The sequence below is a fragment of the Spinacia oleracea genome, chromosome 6, assembly GCF_020520425.1.
Source record: "Spinacia oleracea cultivar Varoflay chromosome 6, BTI_SOV_V1, whole genome shotgun sequence".
NCBI lineage: Eukaryota > Viridiplantae > Streptophyta > Magnoliopsida > Caryophyllales > Amaranthaceae > Spinacia > Spinacia oleracea.
Window position 1 is genome coordinate 112,903,836 of NC_079492.1, and position 16,566 is coordinate 112,920,401.

A 16,566-nucleotide genomic window follows, 5' to 3' on the forward strand; every position below is an offset into this window, starting at 1 on the left:
ACCCGAATCTCACCAGTTCAGTTTCAAGATTCAATGCCTTGTCCAAAAGAGTCAACTTTGGTCCTTCCAAAGGGGACCCTTAAAATTGTTAGGTGGCGACTCCGTCAAAGTTCAATATTAGAAAGCCGTAGGGGTATTTTGCGCACTTTCGTATATTTTGGGCTTTGATTTTCTATGTTCAAGATTCAATTACATCACTTGGGTGAACCTAGAATTTTGCTCCCCTTTTAGGGGTGGGATTGAGAAGATCAAGTCAAATCTAGTTGATCACACACTTGACAAATTGAACAAGTTAGGGACTTTGGTGAGTCTTAAACAAGACTCATCAAGATCCCATAACTTACATACATACAAACTATACGAAATACGAATAATACCACTACAAAGAGAAATGAGATACAAGAGATACAAAAAAAAAAATGCCGCTACAATTATGTGTGAAGAAGCAGCCCCAATAGTCATGTATTTAGGCCGATAGTGCCATCATTTTATTTCCTCATGATGTATGTTTATGGATGCCAAAGTTGCAGGCAATATGAATGAAAAAATGAGGAAGCAATGCGAACTATATCTTAGTATTCGAATAATAATAAAATGTATGGATGTTATCAGTAGCTTTGAAGAAATGAAATTTCGTTAAGGGCACTTCACTATGAAGCGTATCAGTCCATAAAAAGTATTGATGTGATTAGTAGCTTTGAAGAAAATAAATGTCGTTAAGGGCACTTCATTGTGAAGTGTATCATTCAATAAAATGTATGGATATGATAAGTAGATTTGAAAAAAATTAATGCCGTTAAGGGCACTTCACTATGAAGCGTGGCAATCCTAAGTATTGATGTGATTAGTAACTTCGAAGAAAATAAATTTTGTTAAGGGCACTTCATTGTGAAATGTAGCATTCAATAAAATGCATGGATGTGATCACTAGCTTTGAAGAAAATAAATGTCGTTAGGGGCACTTCACTGCGAAGCGTAGCAGGCCATAAAAGGTATTGATGTGATCAGTAGCTTCGAATAAAATAAATGACATTAAGGGCACTTCATTGTCAAGTGTTATATTTAATAAAATATATGGATATGACCAGTAGCTTTGAAAAAATAATTTTCGTTAAGGGAACTTCATTGCGAAGCGTAGCATTCAATAAAATGTATTGATGTGATCACTAGCTTTGAAGAAAATAAATGTTATTAAGGGCACTTCATTGTGTAGTGTAGAAGTCAATAGAAGGTATGGATTTGATAATTAACTTTGAAGAAAATATATGTTGGGAGAACACTTTAATGTGAAACGCAGAACCACATAAAAATGGAAGCAATCAAATAAGCAAATGGCACGGGTAATAAAGCAGAATTTGTTGCAAATGAAAGCGACGGTAAAATAAACATAACAAAAATCAACTAAAATAAAAAAATAGCCTGATGGCTACATAAACATTTAAAGCACCGTCACAAAAAATCGATAGCCACCACCCAAAAAGTTTGCGGAGTGAGTAGCTGATAACAAGGAACACTGATGTCGGAAAAAAATCTAACATAAACACAATAACCAAATATTCAAGATATTACATCGCCGCATAAACGCATAAAGTGTTAAGTTTCCTAAACGCCTATACAAAAAACAAAGGTACAACCAGCCAACAGAATAGACATCTAGCAAGAAAATGGTCGACTAGGTATAGAGGATCCGTAAGAAGAGGAAGGTGATGACTGCCAAACCACCATCTCATCATCAGATAAATAGGTGACAATAAGCACTTCAATATCTGGCAGTCTACGCGAGTCAGCATTGCGGATAATCTCTTCCGATAATTATTGAGGTTCAAAACCGGTAGTATACTCAAACTTCTTCCCTACCTCACAAGCTTCCTTAAACTCCGCCCAACCGTCCTTATTGAATCCCTTAGTGTGGCAATCAACACGGTGAGCAACGTACCATCCCCCATTATGTCGAAGAGTGAGGAGTTTATTAAACCATTCAGACTTGAGGAGCTTGTTAACATCTTTCTTAGCAGCAGCCCTCTTCACAGCAGGCAAACCATCACCGAGCTCAGTAAGCTTCTGTTGCGACTCCTCAGACTTCTTGGTGGCAGTAGTAAGTTTTGGCTTAATTTCTTCATACTTTTTCTTTGCTTCGTCCAGCTATACCTTTAAGTCCTCCACCTCATTCTTCTTCAAATCAAGTGCAGATTTAGCTTTCCTATCCTGCTCTTTTACACCGTCAAGCTCACCAGTAACCTTCTTCAACACTACCTTCTTCCACCGGTATACATAGTATAGATCTTTGCTAGACTGAAGTGCCTGAAAAATAAAGTCAAGCAAATAATTAATAAACGAGCTGAATAAAAAAGGAACAAAGGGAAAATCATAAGGGTAACATACCTTATACAAATCATTGAAATGTTGGGCAGCAAGAGCTTCAATTGAACCTTTAGCCTATCGGTGGGCGACATCAAATCCTGAAATATACGGTAGCCCAAATCACCGCCATCTTTGGCAGAGTCAGTGACTACCGATTCCCCACACAACAAGTTAATGACGGGGAAGTAAGGATCGTTGGGATCACCTCTAGGCGGCCCAAACCATGTCTCCATCTCTGGTGGAATGACAAACGGCGTGTCCTCAATCCAATTGCCGATTCGCAATGGCAACACGTAGTTCAAGCGAGAACTACCAGATTTATTCACACTCGGGCTAGGCGGCTTTTGAGAAGAGGTTTTAGATAGCAGCATAGCAGTCGCCTTATCTTGAGCAGCATAGGAGTCGTAGAGACCCGGAGTCAATTAGTGAGGGGTATGCACACTAGGGACATTCTGTACTCATCTTACTTTTGCTATTTTGAAGGGTTATGCGTGACCCTTAGCGTTCTTTTTCCCTCACTTAATTAATATTGATCTTTATGTGATAAGTTTATTAATAGAATTATTAAATTGATACCTGTTGTTTATATACTTATTTAATATGCTCAAAATGTTTTCAAACAAAAAATTATTTATTTTACGGGATGGAGTTGGAATTACTTAGTTTTTACAATTTTTGGGAGTTCGTCTCTCTTGTTTCTTTTTCTATTTAATTTTGCAGATTGGTAAAGGTACTTGACTATGAGTGAGGAGACGCTTAGAATAACCACCTAGTTAAGAGACAATTTCTCTTTCAGTTTAAGTTCAATTTTGTTATTTATTTATGGGAATTGGTTGTAATATTTTATGGGCTACCTTTTAGACCACTTAGTTAATTTTGAGTTTAATGGTTTTATATTGTTATGTTTCTTTGCATTTATTTTCTATGGAGAATAAATGTAGTAGTGACACTCCAAGGCTTGGTCGATTGTTTTATGAAATAAAAACATGGCTTTTGATTATATAAACGGTCCAAATTTTAGGGGTGTTACACTATCAGTAGCGCCGACAACAAAGTCTTCCTCCAAAATCTCTGTAGACGGCAGCAGACTTGGTTGCTTTTTAGACACGCCTTGTATAGGCTGGTCCACATGCTGATCAAATGCCTTATCATTGACATTGCTGGATGCAATAGCTAGAGGCAGTCTCAGTGACATCAGTCTTTGACTTCTTCGAGGGATCAGTGCAGTTGTCGGTTCATATAGATCTCTTCCGACGAAAACCACCACGACCTGTTGGGTTAGATTGCATGTTGGAAGCAAGTGGCGGTTTTGAACTAGCAGCAGTGGTAGACGCTACTGATTACCGTCTTTCTCAACGCGATTCTTCACTATGGTTGTAGAGGAACTCCGACGAGATGCCTTGGTGAAATAAGTGGAAATAGTTTGAATTCATGCCTTGGGGTTTCCAGGCTGCATATCTACTACCTTCCAATTTTTGTCAAACCCAAGAATTTCGGGGTTCAACATACGAGCACCTGCAAAATGGAGAAATAAACAAAGTCAAAATTTGACTAAAACGTGTAATAGACGGTTGCTGCATAACGTTACCAAATAAATGTGCCGAACAAAGACCGAGAGCGGACAAAGGTTGGTTGCCTAAAATGTAATAGGCATTTGGAAGCCAATGACGGTTAACAACTTATTTTCTACTAAGACCAATGTCAAGAAGGTCACACTCCATATACTAGTAGGCCTTTTTCTCACGGTGTCGTAAACCACTTTGGTTATACTAACCCATCCTCGCTCGAAGTTTGTGAAAAGTTCTCCTAAGGTGAAAAACATTAGGCACTTGAACAAAATAGAAGCAATCTTGTCAATCTTTGCAGCTGGATAAACTAGGATGCAATGTCTTCCATTTTGGTGAACTATTAATAGACCACCATCCACTCTCGCCGTCCCTTTTCAACAACAATAACCGCTTCAACAAGTTCAAGGTTAAGGCACACTGTTTAATAAGCATAACCAAACACAGGCAACAACATTTAGGATGGTAGGAGGAGTTACATGAGCTAGAAAAACGTTCCAAGCTCGAAAATTTTGGACAAGGAAAGGATGTAAAGGAAAGCGAAGCCCAAACCCAAAATGCTTCGCATAAACGGAAATATGGCCAGGAGAATAGTCGAGCACAGTGGCTTTCTCATGCATCACTTTCAAACAATAACCTGTGGGTAACCCAAGAAAGCTTGAACAATGTACCTCATGATTCATTTTTACAATGACACCGCTCCAAGTCGTCAAAATCTTAGTTTTAAAGGTTGCGATGTTCGCTGGAGGAGGACAAGGCAACCTATGTACATTAACTCATCGTTTGTGAAAATGGGTTGTTCGTCAACCTCGTTAGCAAGAACCTCGGCTACTATAACCGTGGCTGGATTATCATCTTCAGAACTAGTACCAGCATTATAGTTAGCAGCGTCATATCATTTCTAGCAGTACCAACTTCATCATTTCCAACAGTACCGGGATCATCATTAATAACATGACCACTGTTACCCTTATACTCTTGTGATCCCTCCAAAATAGAGTCACATTGTGAATATTCTCCGGTGGCAATGTCGTCATCGTCATCCTCAACATGCTCCATTCTAGGCCAGCGGCCACTGGTACCAATTCCATCTCTTTCTAATGCCATCATATCGTTTCAGCCTTGCCAAAAGAAATACCGAAGTTGCAATTGTTAGTACTATACTGCCCATAACCCCTACTGGTAGGATCCACAAACTCTCGAAAAGGCCGAATTTGGTATCGCACAGAAATGGGGGAGACGTCTAATATGGTTTCAGAATTCGGAACATCATGAACGTGAGGTCTTAACTCCCTCTCCATTCTTGCACGCATCTGATGCAAGGAAAAACACTTCTCTTTCTCTTTTCGACTCAGACCCTCATCATAAATTCGCGAGATGTTGTGTGATGAAACGCAAATTGCGAAGAAGGCCTAATAGTGGGCCAACTAGAGTTAGGTCGGCAGGGTACAACCCAAGCAGTACATGTAGGAGGGCGAGAAGAAGAAGGTTCACCCCTACCCAATAATTTACTCATGCCACCCTAGAAAAATCGCGAAAAAGTGCAGAAATAAAAATGGAGAGGAAAGGAAGAAAGAAAATAAAAAAGGGGCAATAAAGTTATGTACCTATAAAGTTTTGAAGGGTGAAAATGGTCGCAAAAACCAAGCAGCACCAAAGGTCAGAAGGGGGAAAACATGAAACAACAACAACAAAGCCTTAGTCACAAAATGATTTGGGGTCGGCTAACATGAATCGTCGTAGGAGATCGTCATTGTCACCAATCAAACCATAAAGGACGAGGAAGTAAAAAGAAAAAAACAAGGAAGAGAAAGTGGAATTAATGAAAGTAAGATAAGAGAAAAATGTATATACATTATAGAATAAATATTGTAAGAGATAATAAAAAATAAGTAAAGTTTAAAATAAATGAATAAGTAAAATAAGTACATTTCAAAATAGCATGTAAAAAAAATTAAGAATTTTAAAAATAAAAATAAGAATAAAAAATAAAATAAAATAAAAAATAGAAAGAAGCAGAAACATGAAAGCTGTATAAGTCAAATGAAGTCATCAATGTATATTCTCTCCTTCCACTCTGTCCTATCCAATGCCATATTTTCCTCAATCCCAAGAAAGTTCATATCGTGCTCAATCAACTTCCTCCAAGTTTTCTTAGGTCTTCCCCTACCCCTTGCAATTCTATCACTTTGCCACCCTTCTATCCTCCTAACCGGGGCATCACTTGATCTTCTGCTTACATGTCCAAACCATCTTAAACGATTTTCCATCATCTTAAACTCAATCAGTGCAACCCCTACTTTCTTCCTAATAATCTCATTCCTCAAACGATCCTTTCTTGTATGCCCACACATCCAACGTAACATGCGCATCTCCGCCACATTCATCTTGTGCACGTGACAATGTTTCACTACCCAGCATTTCGTGCCGTATAACAAAGCCGGTCGAATTGTCGTGCGGTAAAATTTTCCCTTCAATCTTTGGGGAATGCCTGAATCACATAGGAACCATGTGGCACCTTTCCACTTCAACCAACCTGCTGTGATTCTATGAGCCACATCGCCATCCAATTCTCCATCCTTTTGGATAATAGATCCTAAATAGCGGAACATTTCAGAGCCTTGGTCAATTTTCCCATCTAAGGTAATCCCCCTTGTCTCTCTATCTTGGACTCCACTAAACTTACACTCCATATATTCCGTCTTGTTTCTACGCAGCCTAAAACCCCGAGATTCCAAAGTTTGTCTCCATAACTCCAACTTACTTTTCACTCCTTCTTTTGTTTAACATCATGCACCAAGGTATACCATCTTGGATTGACCTCGTTAATTCGTCCATGACTATAGCAAAAAGAAACGGGCTAAGTGCGGAACCTTGATGCACTCCAATCGTAATGGGGAATTCTTCAATCTTACCAACACTAGTTCTCACACTAGTGCTAAATCCCTCATACATGTCCTTGATGATTTCAATATACTTCCTCGGAATTCCTTTCCTACTTAATGCCCACCAAAGAATTTCCCTTGGTACCTTATAATACGCCTTCTCCAAATCAATGAAAACCATATGTATATCCTTCTTCTTATCCTGATAATTCTCCATTAGTTGCCTTATAAGATGAATGGCCTTCATAGTCGATCTCCCAGGCATAAATCCAAACTGGTTCTCTGAAATTTTCACAGTTCTCCTCAATCTTTGCTCAATAATCCGCTCCCAAAGTTTCATAGTATGACTCATTAGTTTGATTCCTCGATAGTTGGCACAATCCTGGACATCACCCTTATTCTTATACAAGGGGATGATAATACTTTTCCTCCACTTTACTGGCATCCTATTACTTCCCCAAATCTTGTTGAAAATAGTTGTTAACCATACAACACCTCTCTCTCCCAAACATCTCTAGACTTCGATAGGTATATAACACTACTACATAAACGAGCATATGCAACGGCCAATAACCGTTGCAAAAGAAAGGATAACCGTTGCCATAGAGATATTGCAACGGTTTAACAACCTTTGCAGTTGCTGCCGTTGCTTTAGGTGTAATGCAACGGTTCCACCAAGATATTGCAACGGTAACTTAACAATCCTTATTAACCATTGCAATAGTATTTTTTGCAACAGCTTTTCTACCTATTGCAACGCTTTGTGCAATTTACCAAGAACCATTGCCTTAGATTTACTATAACAGTTATTTACATCTAATGCAACGGCCATTGACATTTACCACCATTAGTTTTAACCGTTACATTAGAGTTAGTAACCACTTTTTTCCCCAAATGCAACGGGTCTAAGCTGCTATTATTGCGTGTTGCATTTCACAAATAGAATAAATTAATATAAATTAAATCTTGTAGATCAAGGATGACGAGAATTACATTCCCAACGAAGCCATAAGTACATAATTAATCAATCAGTTGAAAATATACAAAATGAAGTACTTTGCTAGTACTTACATATATAAGTAGGCCCTAAAGATATTATCGTATCACAATTCAAGTTAAGGTTTACGATAATCACAAAAAAAAATTAGCCAAAAAAGCCATTAATTACACATGTGAGTCCATGCCCACCAAAAAGTTACGCTTCCTCCTTGTAAAGTTAACGATCATCACAAAAAGAAAATAGCCATATGAGCCAATATTTACACGTGCCAAATCCATGCACCACCAAAAAGTTATGCTTCCTCCATATCTAATCCATTTTTCCTTCAACCTGTAGATTCAAATATTTAGGAATGTAAGGTATAAAACTCAAACGTCTCAAACAATAAAATACAAGAAAACCAATTGTTGTTGCATGCAAGTAAATTTCCCGAATTTTCTTTGTACTGGAAAAATTATGGACTTCACTTTGCTGCTAATTTTTCAGCAACTATAAATTCATTTTATAACAAACTTTTGTTATTAACTGAGATAATAATTAAGACCTCAAGTACTTTGCTCTTAAGTCTTAACCATTCATTTACATGTTTTCAGGCTTGCCAAAAAGCGCCAAATACGGCTTAATACTAGGAGCAGGAATACCAGGACTTGTATGCATTGTTGGTCTGACACTCTACATCAGCAGCAGGGTCATTGCACGTAATCAGAATCGCCTTTACTCATACACTGAATCCTCACCTTCAATATTCCCACAACCAATTACCCTATCATCAGGCCTCGATCTTCCCACCATAGAATCAAACCCAAAAACCATACTAGGAGAAAGTAAGCGACTCCCAAAGCCTAATGATAACATCTGCTCTATATGCTTGTCAGAGTATCAGCCTAAAGAGGCTTTGAGGTCTATACCAGAATGTAATCACTACTTCCATGTTGATTGCATAGATGAATGTCTTAGAATGAATACCACCCTGTCCTCTTTGTAGGAACTCGCCTTAGGGGTTGCTGGTAGTGTTCGTTAGAGAATTCTGGTCTGTCCTTTTGAGCAAACATTTTTCTAATTAAATGTGTTTTGGTAAAAGAATCTGAATATGTGACTAATTTGTTATACCGAACAAAATCACTTCATTTATGGCTGGTTCAGGGAGATTAAATGTTATTTCTTGTGTTTAGTTCACCTATTGGTTAAGAATTGCATACCTATGGCTAACTGTACTAATGCACATAGCAGAACACTCAATTTGGTAAGTGTGATAAGCTACCACGTCCTTGAATAAAGTTTTTGACATTCATATCACTTATATAACATTTTATTCTATGGAAATCCAGTCAGAGTCAATATCCATCATGAACTTAATGCACGGATAACACAGACAACACAGACAAAGCATAACAACACGATAGTAAATTTGTGACAGCTATCAAGAAGCTGAAGAAGATTCAAACACTCAATTTGTGACAGAGCATAAATTTGTCACAGTAAATTTGTGACAGACAGAACTTAATGCACGGATTATATGCTTTTAGGCAGGGAAATAATCGTCAGAGATATTCGTAGATTTCATTATTTCAAGAATGGAGTTTGTTCTTGTGGAGATTACTGGTGATCCAGAAGGTAATGTACCTTTGACCAAATTGATTGTTACTGTCTTGACATTCATGTTATAGAATACGAAGTAGTGTTCAGGTTCTCAAACCAGCAGTAACAATGAAAAAGTTACCTCATACGGGCTTTGGTGCGGGCCAAAACGGGCTTTTTGGTTTGTTCTTGTGGAGATTACTGGTGATCCAGAAGCTAATTCTTCATGCAAATGGGTTGTACTATCCTGAAATTCATGTTATAGAATACAGAGTATCATTCAGGTTCCCAAACAAAACCATAAGTGAATACTCTGGACATTCAGAGTACAAAGTTCAGAGTCTTCAGCCCAAAAACAGAGCAGATGTGAATATTCTGACATTCTGGTTGCGGAAGGCCTTGATTTTTCGGTTTATGTCTTTCAGATACCGGCCATATTCAGACAGGTAATTTATTGTTCGTAAATCCTTTATGTTTGTGCATCTTTTTTCTTAAGATCTATCAATTTGATTCTTGTTCTAGTTAAGTATGCACTAATCTATGGTAATTTGTGTTCTGAATCCTTTATAAAGATGAAGATACATTACCTGATTTGATAGGTGTGTCCCAACAGAAGATTTTTCCCTAGTCCGCTCCTCGTTAACTTGTGATCTATCAGTAGATGAATCCCTTGGGACAAAAGCAACAGAAGATCTAGGAACCACGATGTTCATTCCAGGATTAGCTTCTTGAAATTCTTCAATCAATGTTGCCTTGATGCTCTGTAGGAACTCTTCAGGAATTGTATAGCCTGATCTTTTGCCTTTTTTCTTTAAATCGTTCTTTTTCACAGCTTTCCCAAAAAGGCGTACACGTCCATCATGCTCATGTTTTTTTATCACTTTGTAGTAGGGATCCGCAGTGTTTGAATCTTCTTCAGCTTCTTGAGACACTAATGCCTCCATTTTTTCCTGACCACGAAGCATTATAAACATTACAACATATATTATCTATTCATGGAAATAAGGATACAATAAGATAAACTCACAATATTATCTTTTGTTTTCTCAAAGTTTGTTTTGTACGTCTTCTTAGGATTTCTTGACCTTGATGCTTTGTAGACCTTTGCTTGAGAGGGTTCTTGCTTATTCGGGTCCTCTTGTTGCTATTAGAAAATTGATATGATATTAGGTACTTATATAACTCAACAAATCTAACCATGGCAACGTAGAAGTGAAGAACATAATTATAATGGCCAACATATAATTCAAATTAGCATCCGCAATTTCCTCTTGTGAGGAGATGCATTCTACTGCTTGAAGACTTGCAGATTCAAGCCCAGGAGACGGTCCTTCCCTTCCTTTAACTTTCCCTTCAACTTGAGGGAATTTGTCAGAAGTTTAGATAAAAAATACCACAGGTTGTTTGAGTTTGATGCCAAGAACTTTATCTGCAAGCTACAAAGGAGCTTCTGATTTGTCACACTTTCAGTATACACTTGTTATAGTTGAACTATAAACTGAAAGTGTGACGGTCTGACCAAATGTTTTGGTCGTCACCAGTTAGATTTTTCACCTTTACCAACTCTGCTTATATTTAACTAGAACTTGTTCTAATGAAATAATAACCCCATTTGGACATTGGGCATGACAACAAACAACCACAAACCAACAATAACGCTCACTAAAAAGGTATAGTTAGTTTGAACTTTGACAGATCGAACTAGGAATTGACTTATTAAAGAATACTCTCTCAGTCCAAAATTTATTATGGAGTACTCCGTATAATTTAAACTATTAACGTGACATACTGACATCTAAATTGGGACGAAAATAGTGAAAAACTAGACTCTAGAATGTTGTATAAAAACTGTACCAACGTAGGTCTACAGCTAGCCTCTAATCCTCTATTTACTATTGTTATACATGCGGAACATGAGGGCCAACTGTGAAGTGAATATATAATCATAAGCATTGTACAACTTCACTTGAAAATAAGAGCCACACATATGTTGGAAAAAAATTTGTCACTCTTAAAAAGTAAAATACAGTGCCTAAAAGAGTAGAAAATTGTTCACTTTCATATAGGAAATTCTCAGATCATAAAATTCATATGACAAATATGAACTAGACCAATGGGGTACGGCTTAATGTATCCGTTATGCTGTACACCAGTTGAAGGCCATGACTTAGGATTTTTATTGATTAAACTTATAATTTTAAGGAAAAAAGAGATACACAAAGATTACCAGCTTATGACGTAACAGTGCATATAATTTTGGACCCATTGTGTGGATGTCCTCGAGCAACTGACGATTCCTTTTGTTTTTCTCACTTTCTTCCTAAGAAATTAAAAATAAATTATTGAAATCATGTTTTTATCACTGATCAGAGACTTTTCACATGGAAAAGAGGAAATAATGTATATTATAATTCAGAAAATAATTCAGTAATAATCTGCAATACCTTCGTTGTGGTTAAATTCCAATAGTTCAAGAGATCTTCAAAATGAGTCTATGGCATTGTCTTCGGAGGATCTTTCAGTCTTTCTTCATCAGTATCAAATGGATAATAATATTTCTGTTTTATTCTACATTTATGGATACGCCAACCGTAGTTAACCGTCTCCATTACCCACTTTCTTCCTTCTTCAGGCACCAAGTATTTCTCCTAAACAAGAAAAGTATATGTTAATTAAGTAGATAAAACTTCAGACCTACTACTTAACAAGAATAGATGCATTTGTCATTTCAGAGATAGTGATAGAAAAACCTGAACATAATCCCATATTTTATCATGTGTGGGAAGACTTGGCCAATTAACAAAATTAAGAGGGGCAAGCTCAGAATTTTTAGCCACAGTCCCCAAGAATCGAGTGAATTCTTCAACAATCTCATCATCAGGCCCTACCGGCCGCCCAAACTTATTAAGAATAAGGTAAGGGCGATCTTCCATTGTACGGGCATGTACCTTCACCAATTTTGTCGGCCCACGACGCTTCTTGATTGTAGGAGCTAATACAAGGACAAAAGGAAATAGTAACAATGAAAAAGTTACAAGGATATTGGACAATGCAGTAGCTACAAATGACAAAGTTACAAGCTACTATATATATATATATATATATATATATATATATATATATATATATATATATATATATATATATATATATATATAACTGAATCATACCTTCAATGGGGATTTTAATTCTTTGTTGAGATTCATTTTCACGTAAAGCTCCCGTCCTACCATCCATTACTACATTTTCAGCATCCTTAAGTTGTGGTTCAATTTCAAGCCCTTGTCCATTTGTAGTAGTGGATGTAACCTCACATTCATATGCCACTTCATGGTTGGAAGGATTTTCTAATTCAAAGTCGGGAATCACATATCCTGATTGTTTTTTCCGAAACTCACGGAATGCAGACTAATGACCCTGGACGACAATATGCCTTTTGTTGTTGCTTCTTCTGTAACCGGAGAGACTGTTTTTCAGGTTGGTTGTTTCTGTGTTGCTGACTTCTTTGTTGAACCCTACTCATTGGATTGACTGCATTTTGATCAACAGGGTTTTGCAAGTTCTTTTCAAATGGCAGTGAGCGTTGTTGCCTTTCCGTACATTGTTCTTCTGAGAGTTGCAATTCTGGAAGTTGCTTCACATGATGATTTTCTGAAGGTTGTTGTTCTGTTTTGTGCTTGATAAATGCAGCCATAGGACCAGACTTTTCTCTATAGACCTGCAAATACCAATAACTATTCATCAAGTATTAACTATTTTTGGTTATCCAAATCAAAACCACAAGTCAGTTGAAGCCTTGAAGGTGGTTCTTGAAAAAAAGAAACAGGATGGGTAATATTAGTTAATACTTGATACTGCGTAATATTAGTGTTTTCCATTTCAACTTCACTAAGTTATTTTAGAAAATAATTACATTATTCTTCTACCCTACCCTTGCTCCGGTGACCTTCCTCTTTTCTTCTCCCATGCATGTCCCATTCTCTTCTTTATTATTCCCTTGACGTCCTCCCATTTTATGGCAAGCATGCTTTCTATTGACTCATCAAAAAATTCCAGTCCTTAATAATCCATTTGAGTAGTCTCATAAACAAGCAATCCACTTTGCAAGACCCAACTCCATATTTTGCAATTCGAAAAGATAGAACTTGAACAACTCCACTATCACGATATAATTTTAACTCACTCTGACTGGGAGTACTCTCCACTAAGACAGGCTGACAGCAAATTATACTCATAACAATAAACTAGCTGGTATAAAAAACTTCAAACAGCAGACTAAAACAGCTAGCGAACCAAAATGACTAGTGAAAACATATCACCCCTGTCGGCATAAGAACTTCAAACAGTATGGTAGTCCTATTGCTTTCTAAACACCGCATATTAAAAAGTGAAACGAGCAAGTTAACAGATCCATATCAGATCAGGCCTCCAAGCAAATTGGTTGATAAAAAGATTTTGTAAAGGATTTTCCAATGGATTCTGCAAACCATTGGAAACCGAATTTTTCAATGGATCGATTTTTAAATTTTTCAGAATTTGTATTTACAGAATTTGTATTTACCGAATTTTTCAGAATTTTCAATCTAGTTGACTCTGATAAAACAGAGAAAGAAAGAAGTAAGCTAATAATAATGGAACTTTGCAACAAAGAGCCTGACATATTTGTTTAGAAAAATATTTATGTAGATATCTTCAGAAAATAAATTATCAGTTCCCTTGAAAAAAACTTCACAATAGATGACTGTAGTTATATTATGGGTTCAGAAAGTTTGTGATAAGAGACAGAAAGTGAAGAACTATCAACTAGATGGATGAGATAAGGAACAAAAATACACATCAGACAAGCGGAATGTGAATCAGAGAGAAGGAATGGTACTAACCTTGGTGTTGCTTTTTACATTCCCATAACCGAATTCATCCTCACTACCCTCATTCTCTGGCATGTACTCATCATCGCCATCTTTATTTGAAAGCCGTTGGTTGTCATCCCATGTGTTCATTGCAACAATATTAATTGCGAATGCCTTGGATTTATCATATATCTGGGTTGCCAAACTTCCTATTCCTTGAGCTGCCATAAACTCTGCATTGCGTTTCAACTTCTCTAGTCTTTGTCTTTCATAATCCGGCAACACATTCTTTTGAAGGATAGATTTAGCTTTAATCCCCTTCATCTGCAATTTTAGGAAAACATTATACAAATGAGAAAGAAACATTATATATTAAGAGCCATGATAAAAATAAAAAATTAAACTCAACATATCAAGGGGCATCATATTGTTAGGTTATGATACATATGACAATTCATAAATCATGCGGAAAAAACCATAAAGCCAGGAAAGCATATTATTTACACATAATCATTTAGCATAGTTTAGATGCATACTCTTTGTTGCGTGTCTTCCCTAGCTGCGCCCGAACCGAACAAGAACAAGTCTTTAGGACTCCAATTGTCGTCCCTCCGTAGATAGTCCACAGCACGTCCGGATCCGCCTTAAGATTGACCAACTAGAATCGCCCTTAAGGTACTACTTATTTTCGGCTAAATGGGCAAGATTTATGGCTGATTTTTCTGCTTAAAAATCCTAGCTTTGAATACTTGAAAACTTGTGTATAAATAATGACCCTAGGCCCTTATTTATAGAGGTATGGAAAAGGAATTGTAATCCTACTAGGATGTGGATTTGTTAATTAGAACTTTATTAGGACTCTAAATAACAAAGCAATTCTAATAAGATTAGGATTTTAATCTTCGCACGAATCCTAATAGAATTAGGATTTCCCGCACACGCATCGTACAAGCCGTGCACCCGCGCAGGCCTTGCGGCCCACGACAAGCGCACAGCCCATGTGCGGTGTTGCGTGCGCGCGCGCCCTTGGCTGGGCCTGGCCTTGCGCTGGGGCTGGTCGAGGCGTGCGTTGCTGCGTGCGGCTCGCTGGGCCTTCGTTTAGCGGGCCTCGTCCGATGCTAATTCGTACGATACGCTTCTGATTAAATTCCTGATTCCGGAATTCATTTCCGATACGAACAACATTTAATATTTCCGATTCCGGAATTAATTTCCGTTTCGAACAAATATTTAATATTTCCGTTTCCGGAATTATTTTCCGATTCCGATAATATTTCCGATTCTGACAATATTTCCGTTTCCGGCAATATTTCCGATTCCGGCAATATTTCCATTTCCGATAATATTTTCCGATACGTACCATGTTTCCGTTTCCGGCAACATCTACGACTTGGATAATATTTATATTTCCGATACGATCCATATTTCCGTTTCCGGCAATATCATCGTTTCCGGAGTATTCATTTCTTGCCTGTGACGATCTCAGCTCCCACTGAAACCAAGATCCGTCGATTCCGAATATCCATAGATGGAGTATTTAATGCCATTAAATACTTGATCCGTTTACGTACTATTTGTGTGACCCTACGGGTTCAGTCAAGAGTAAGCTGTGGATCAATATCATTAATTCCACTTGAACTGAAGCGGCCTCTAGCTAGGCATTCAGCTCACTTGATCTCACTGAATTATTAACTTGTTTAATTAATACTGAACCGCATTTATTAGACTTAACATAGAATGCATACTTGGACCAAGGGCATTATTTCCTTCAGTCTCCCACTTGTCCTTAGGGACAAGTGTGCATTTCCTAATTCCTTTGTCACTCGATGCTTTCTCTTGAACATAAGGTAAGAGTTGTCATCCTTATTATGTCCAGAGGTGTTCCTCGGTTTCAGAGTTCAACTGATCAAATAAACAGATAATCATAGCCTATGATTCATCCGAGCACGACCATGCATTTCACAGTTTCTAGCTCTCCGAGTGGCCTTGTACAACTTTTAAGCATCTCATCCCGATTTATGGGAGGACAATCCCAATCTTGCGATCTTGAGATTAGACTTCGTTTGATAGGTGATTACCTGAGCGTTGCCTTTATAGCCTCCTTTTACGGTGCGACGGTTGGTCAACGTCAAAGCAACCAGTTCTCAAACAAGTAATCTCAAATCACTCAGGTATTGAGGTTTTAGTGTCTAATAATTTTAATGAAATTTACTTATGACAGATTTTCATCTCTTACAGTAAAGTTTCATAGGTCTTGTCCGATACTAGTCTTCCCAAAGTAAGTATCTATGCAAATGATTATGACATTGCCATGTCCACATAGTTCA

The 16,566-nt window shown here is 37.5% G+C and overlaps 1 protein-coding gene across 1 annotated transcript; it reads left to right on the plus strand.

The window, feature by feature from the left end:
* The first annotated feature begins 7,368 nt into the window (after positions 1 to 7,368).
* On the plus strand, positions 7,369 to 8,796 carry LOC130463496 (putative RING-H2 finger protein ATL69). The gene is made up of 2 exons (XM_056832640.1): positions 7,369 to 7,501; positions 8,405 to 8,796. Exons 1-2 carry the CDS (start codon positions 7,369 to 7,371, stop codon positions 8,794 to 8,796), a joined length of 525 nt encoding a protein of 174 aa, XP_056688618.1.
* Positions 8,797 to 16,566: the final 7,770 nt, after the last annotated feature.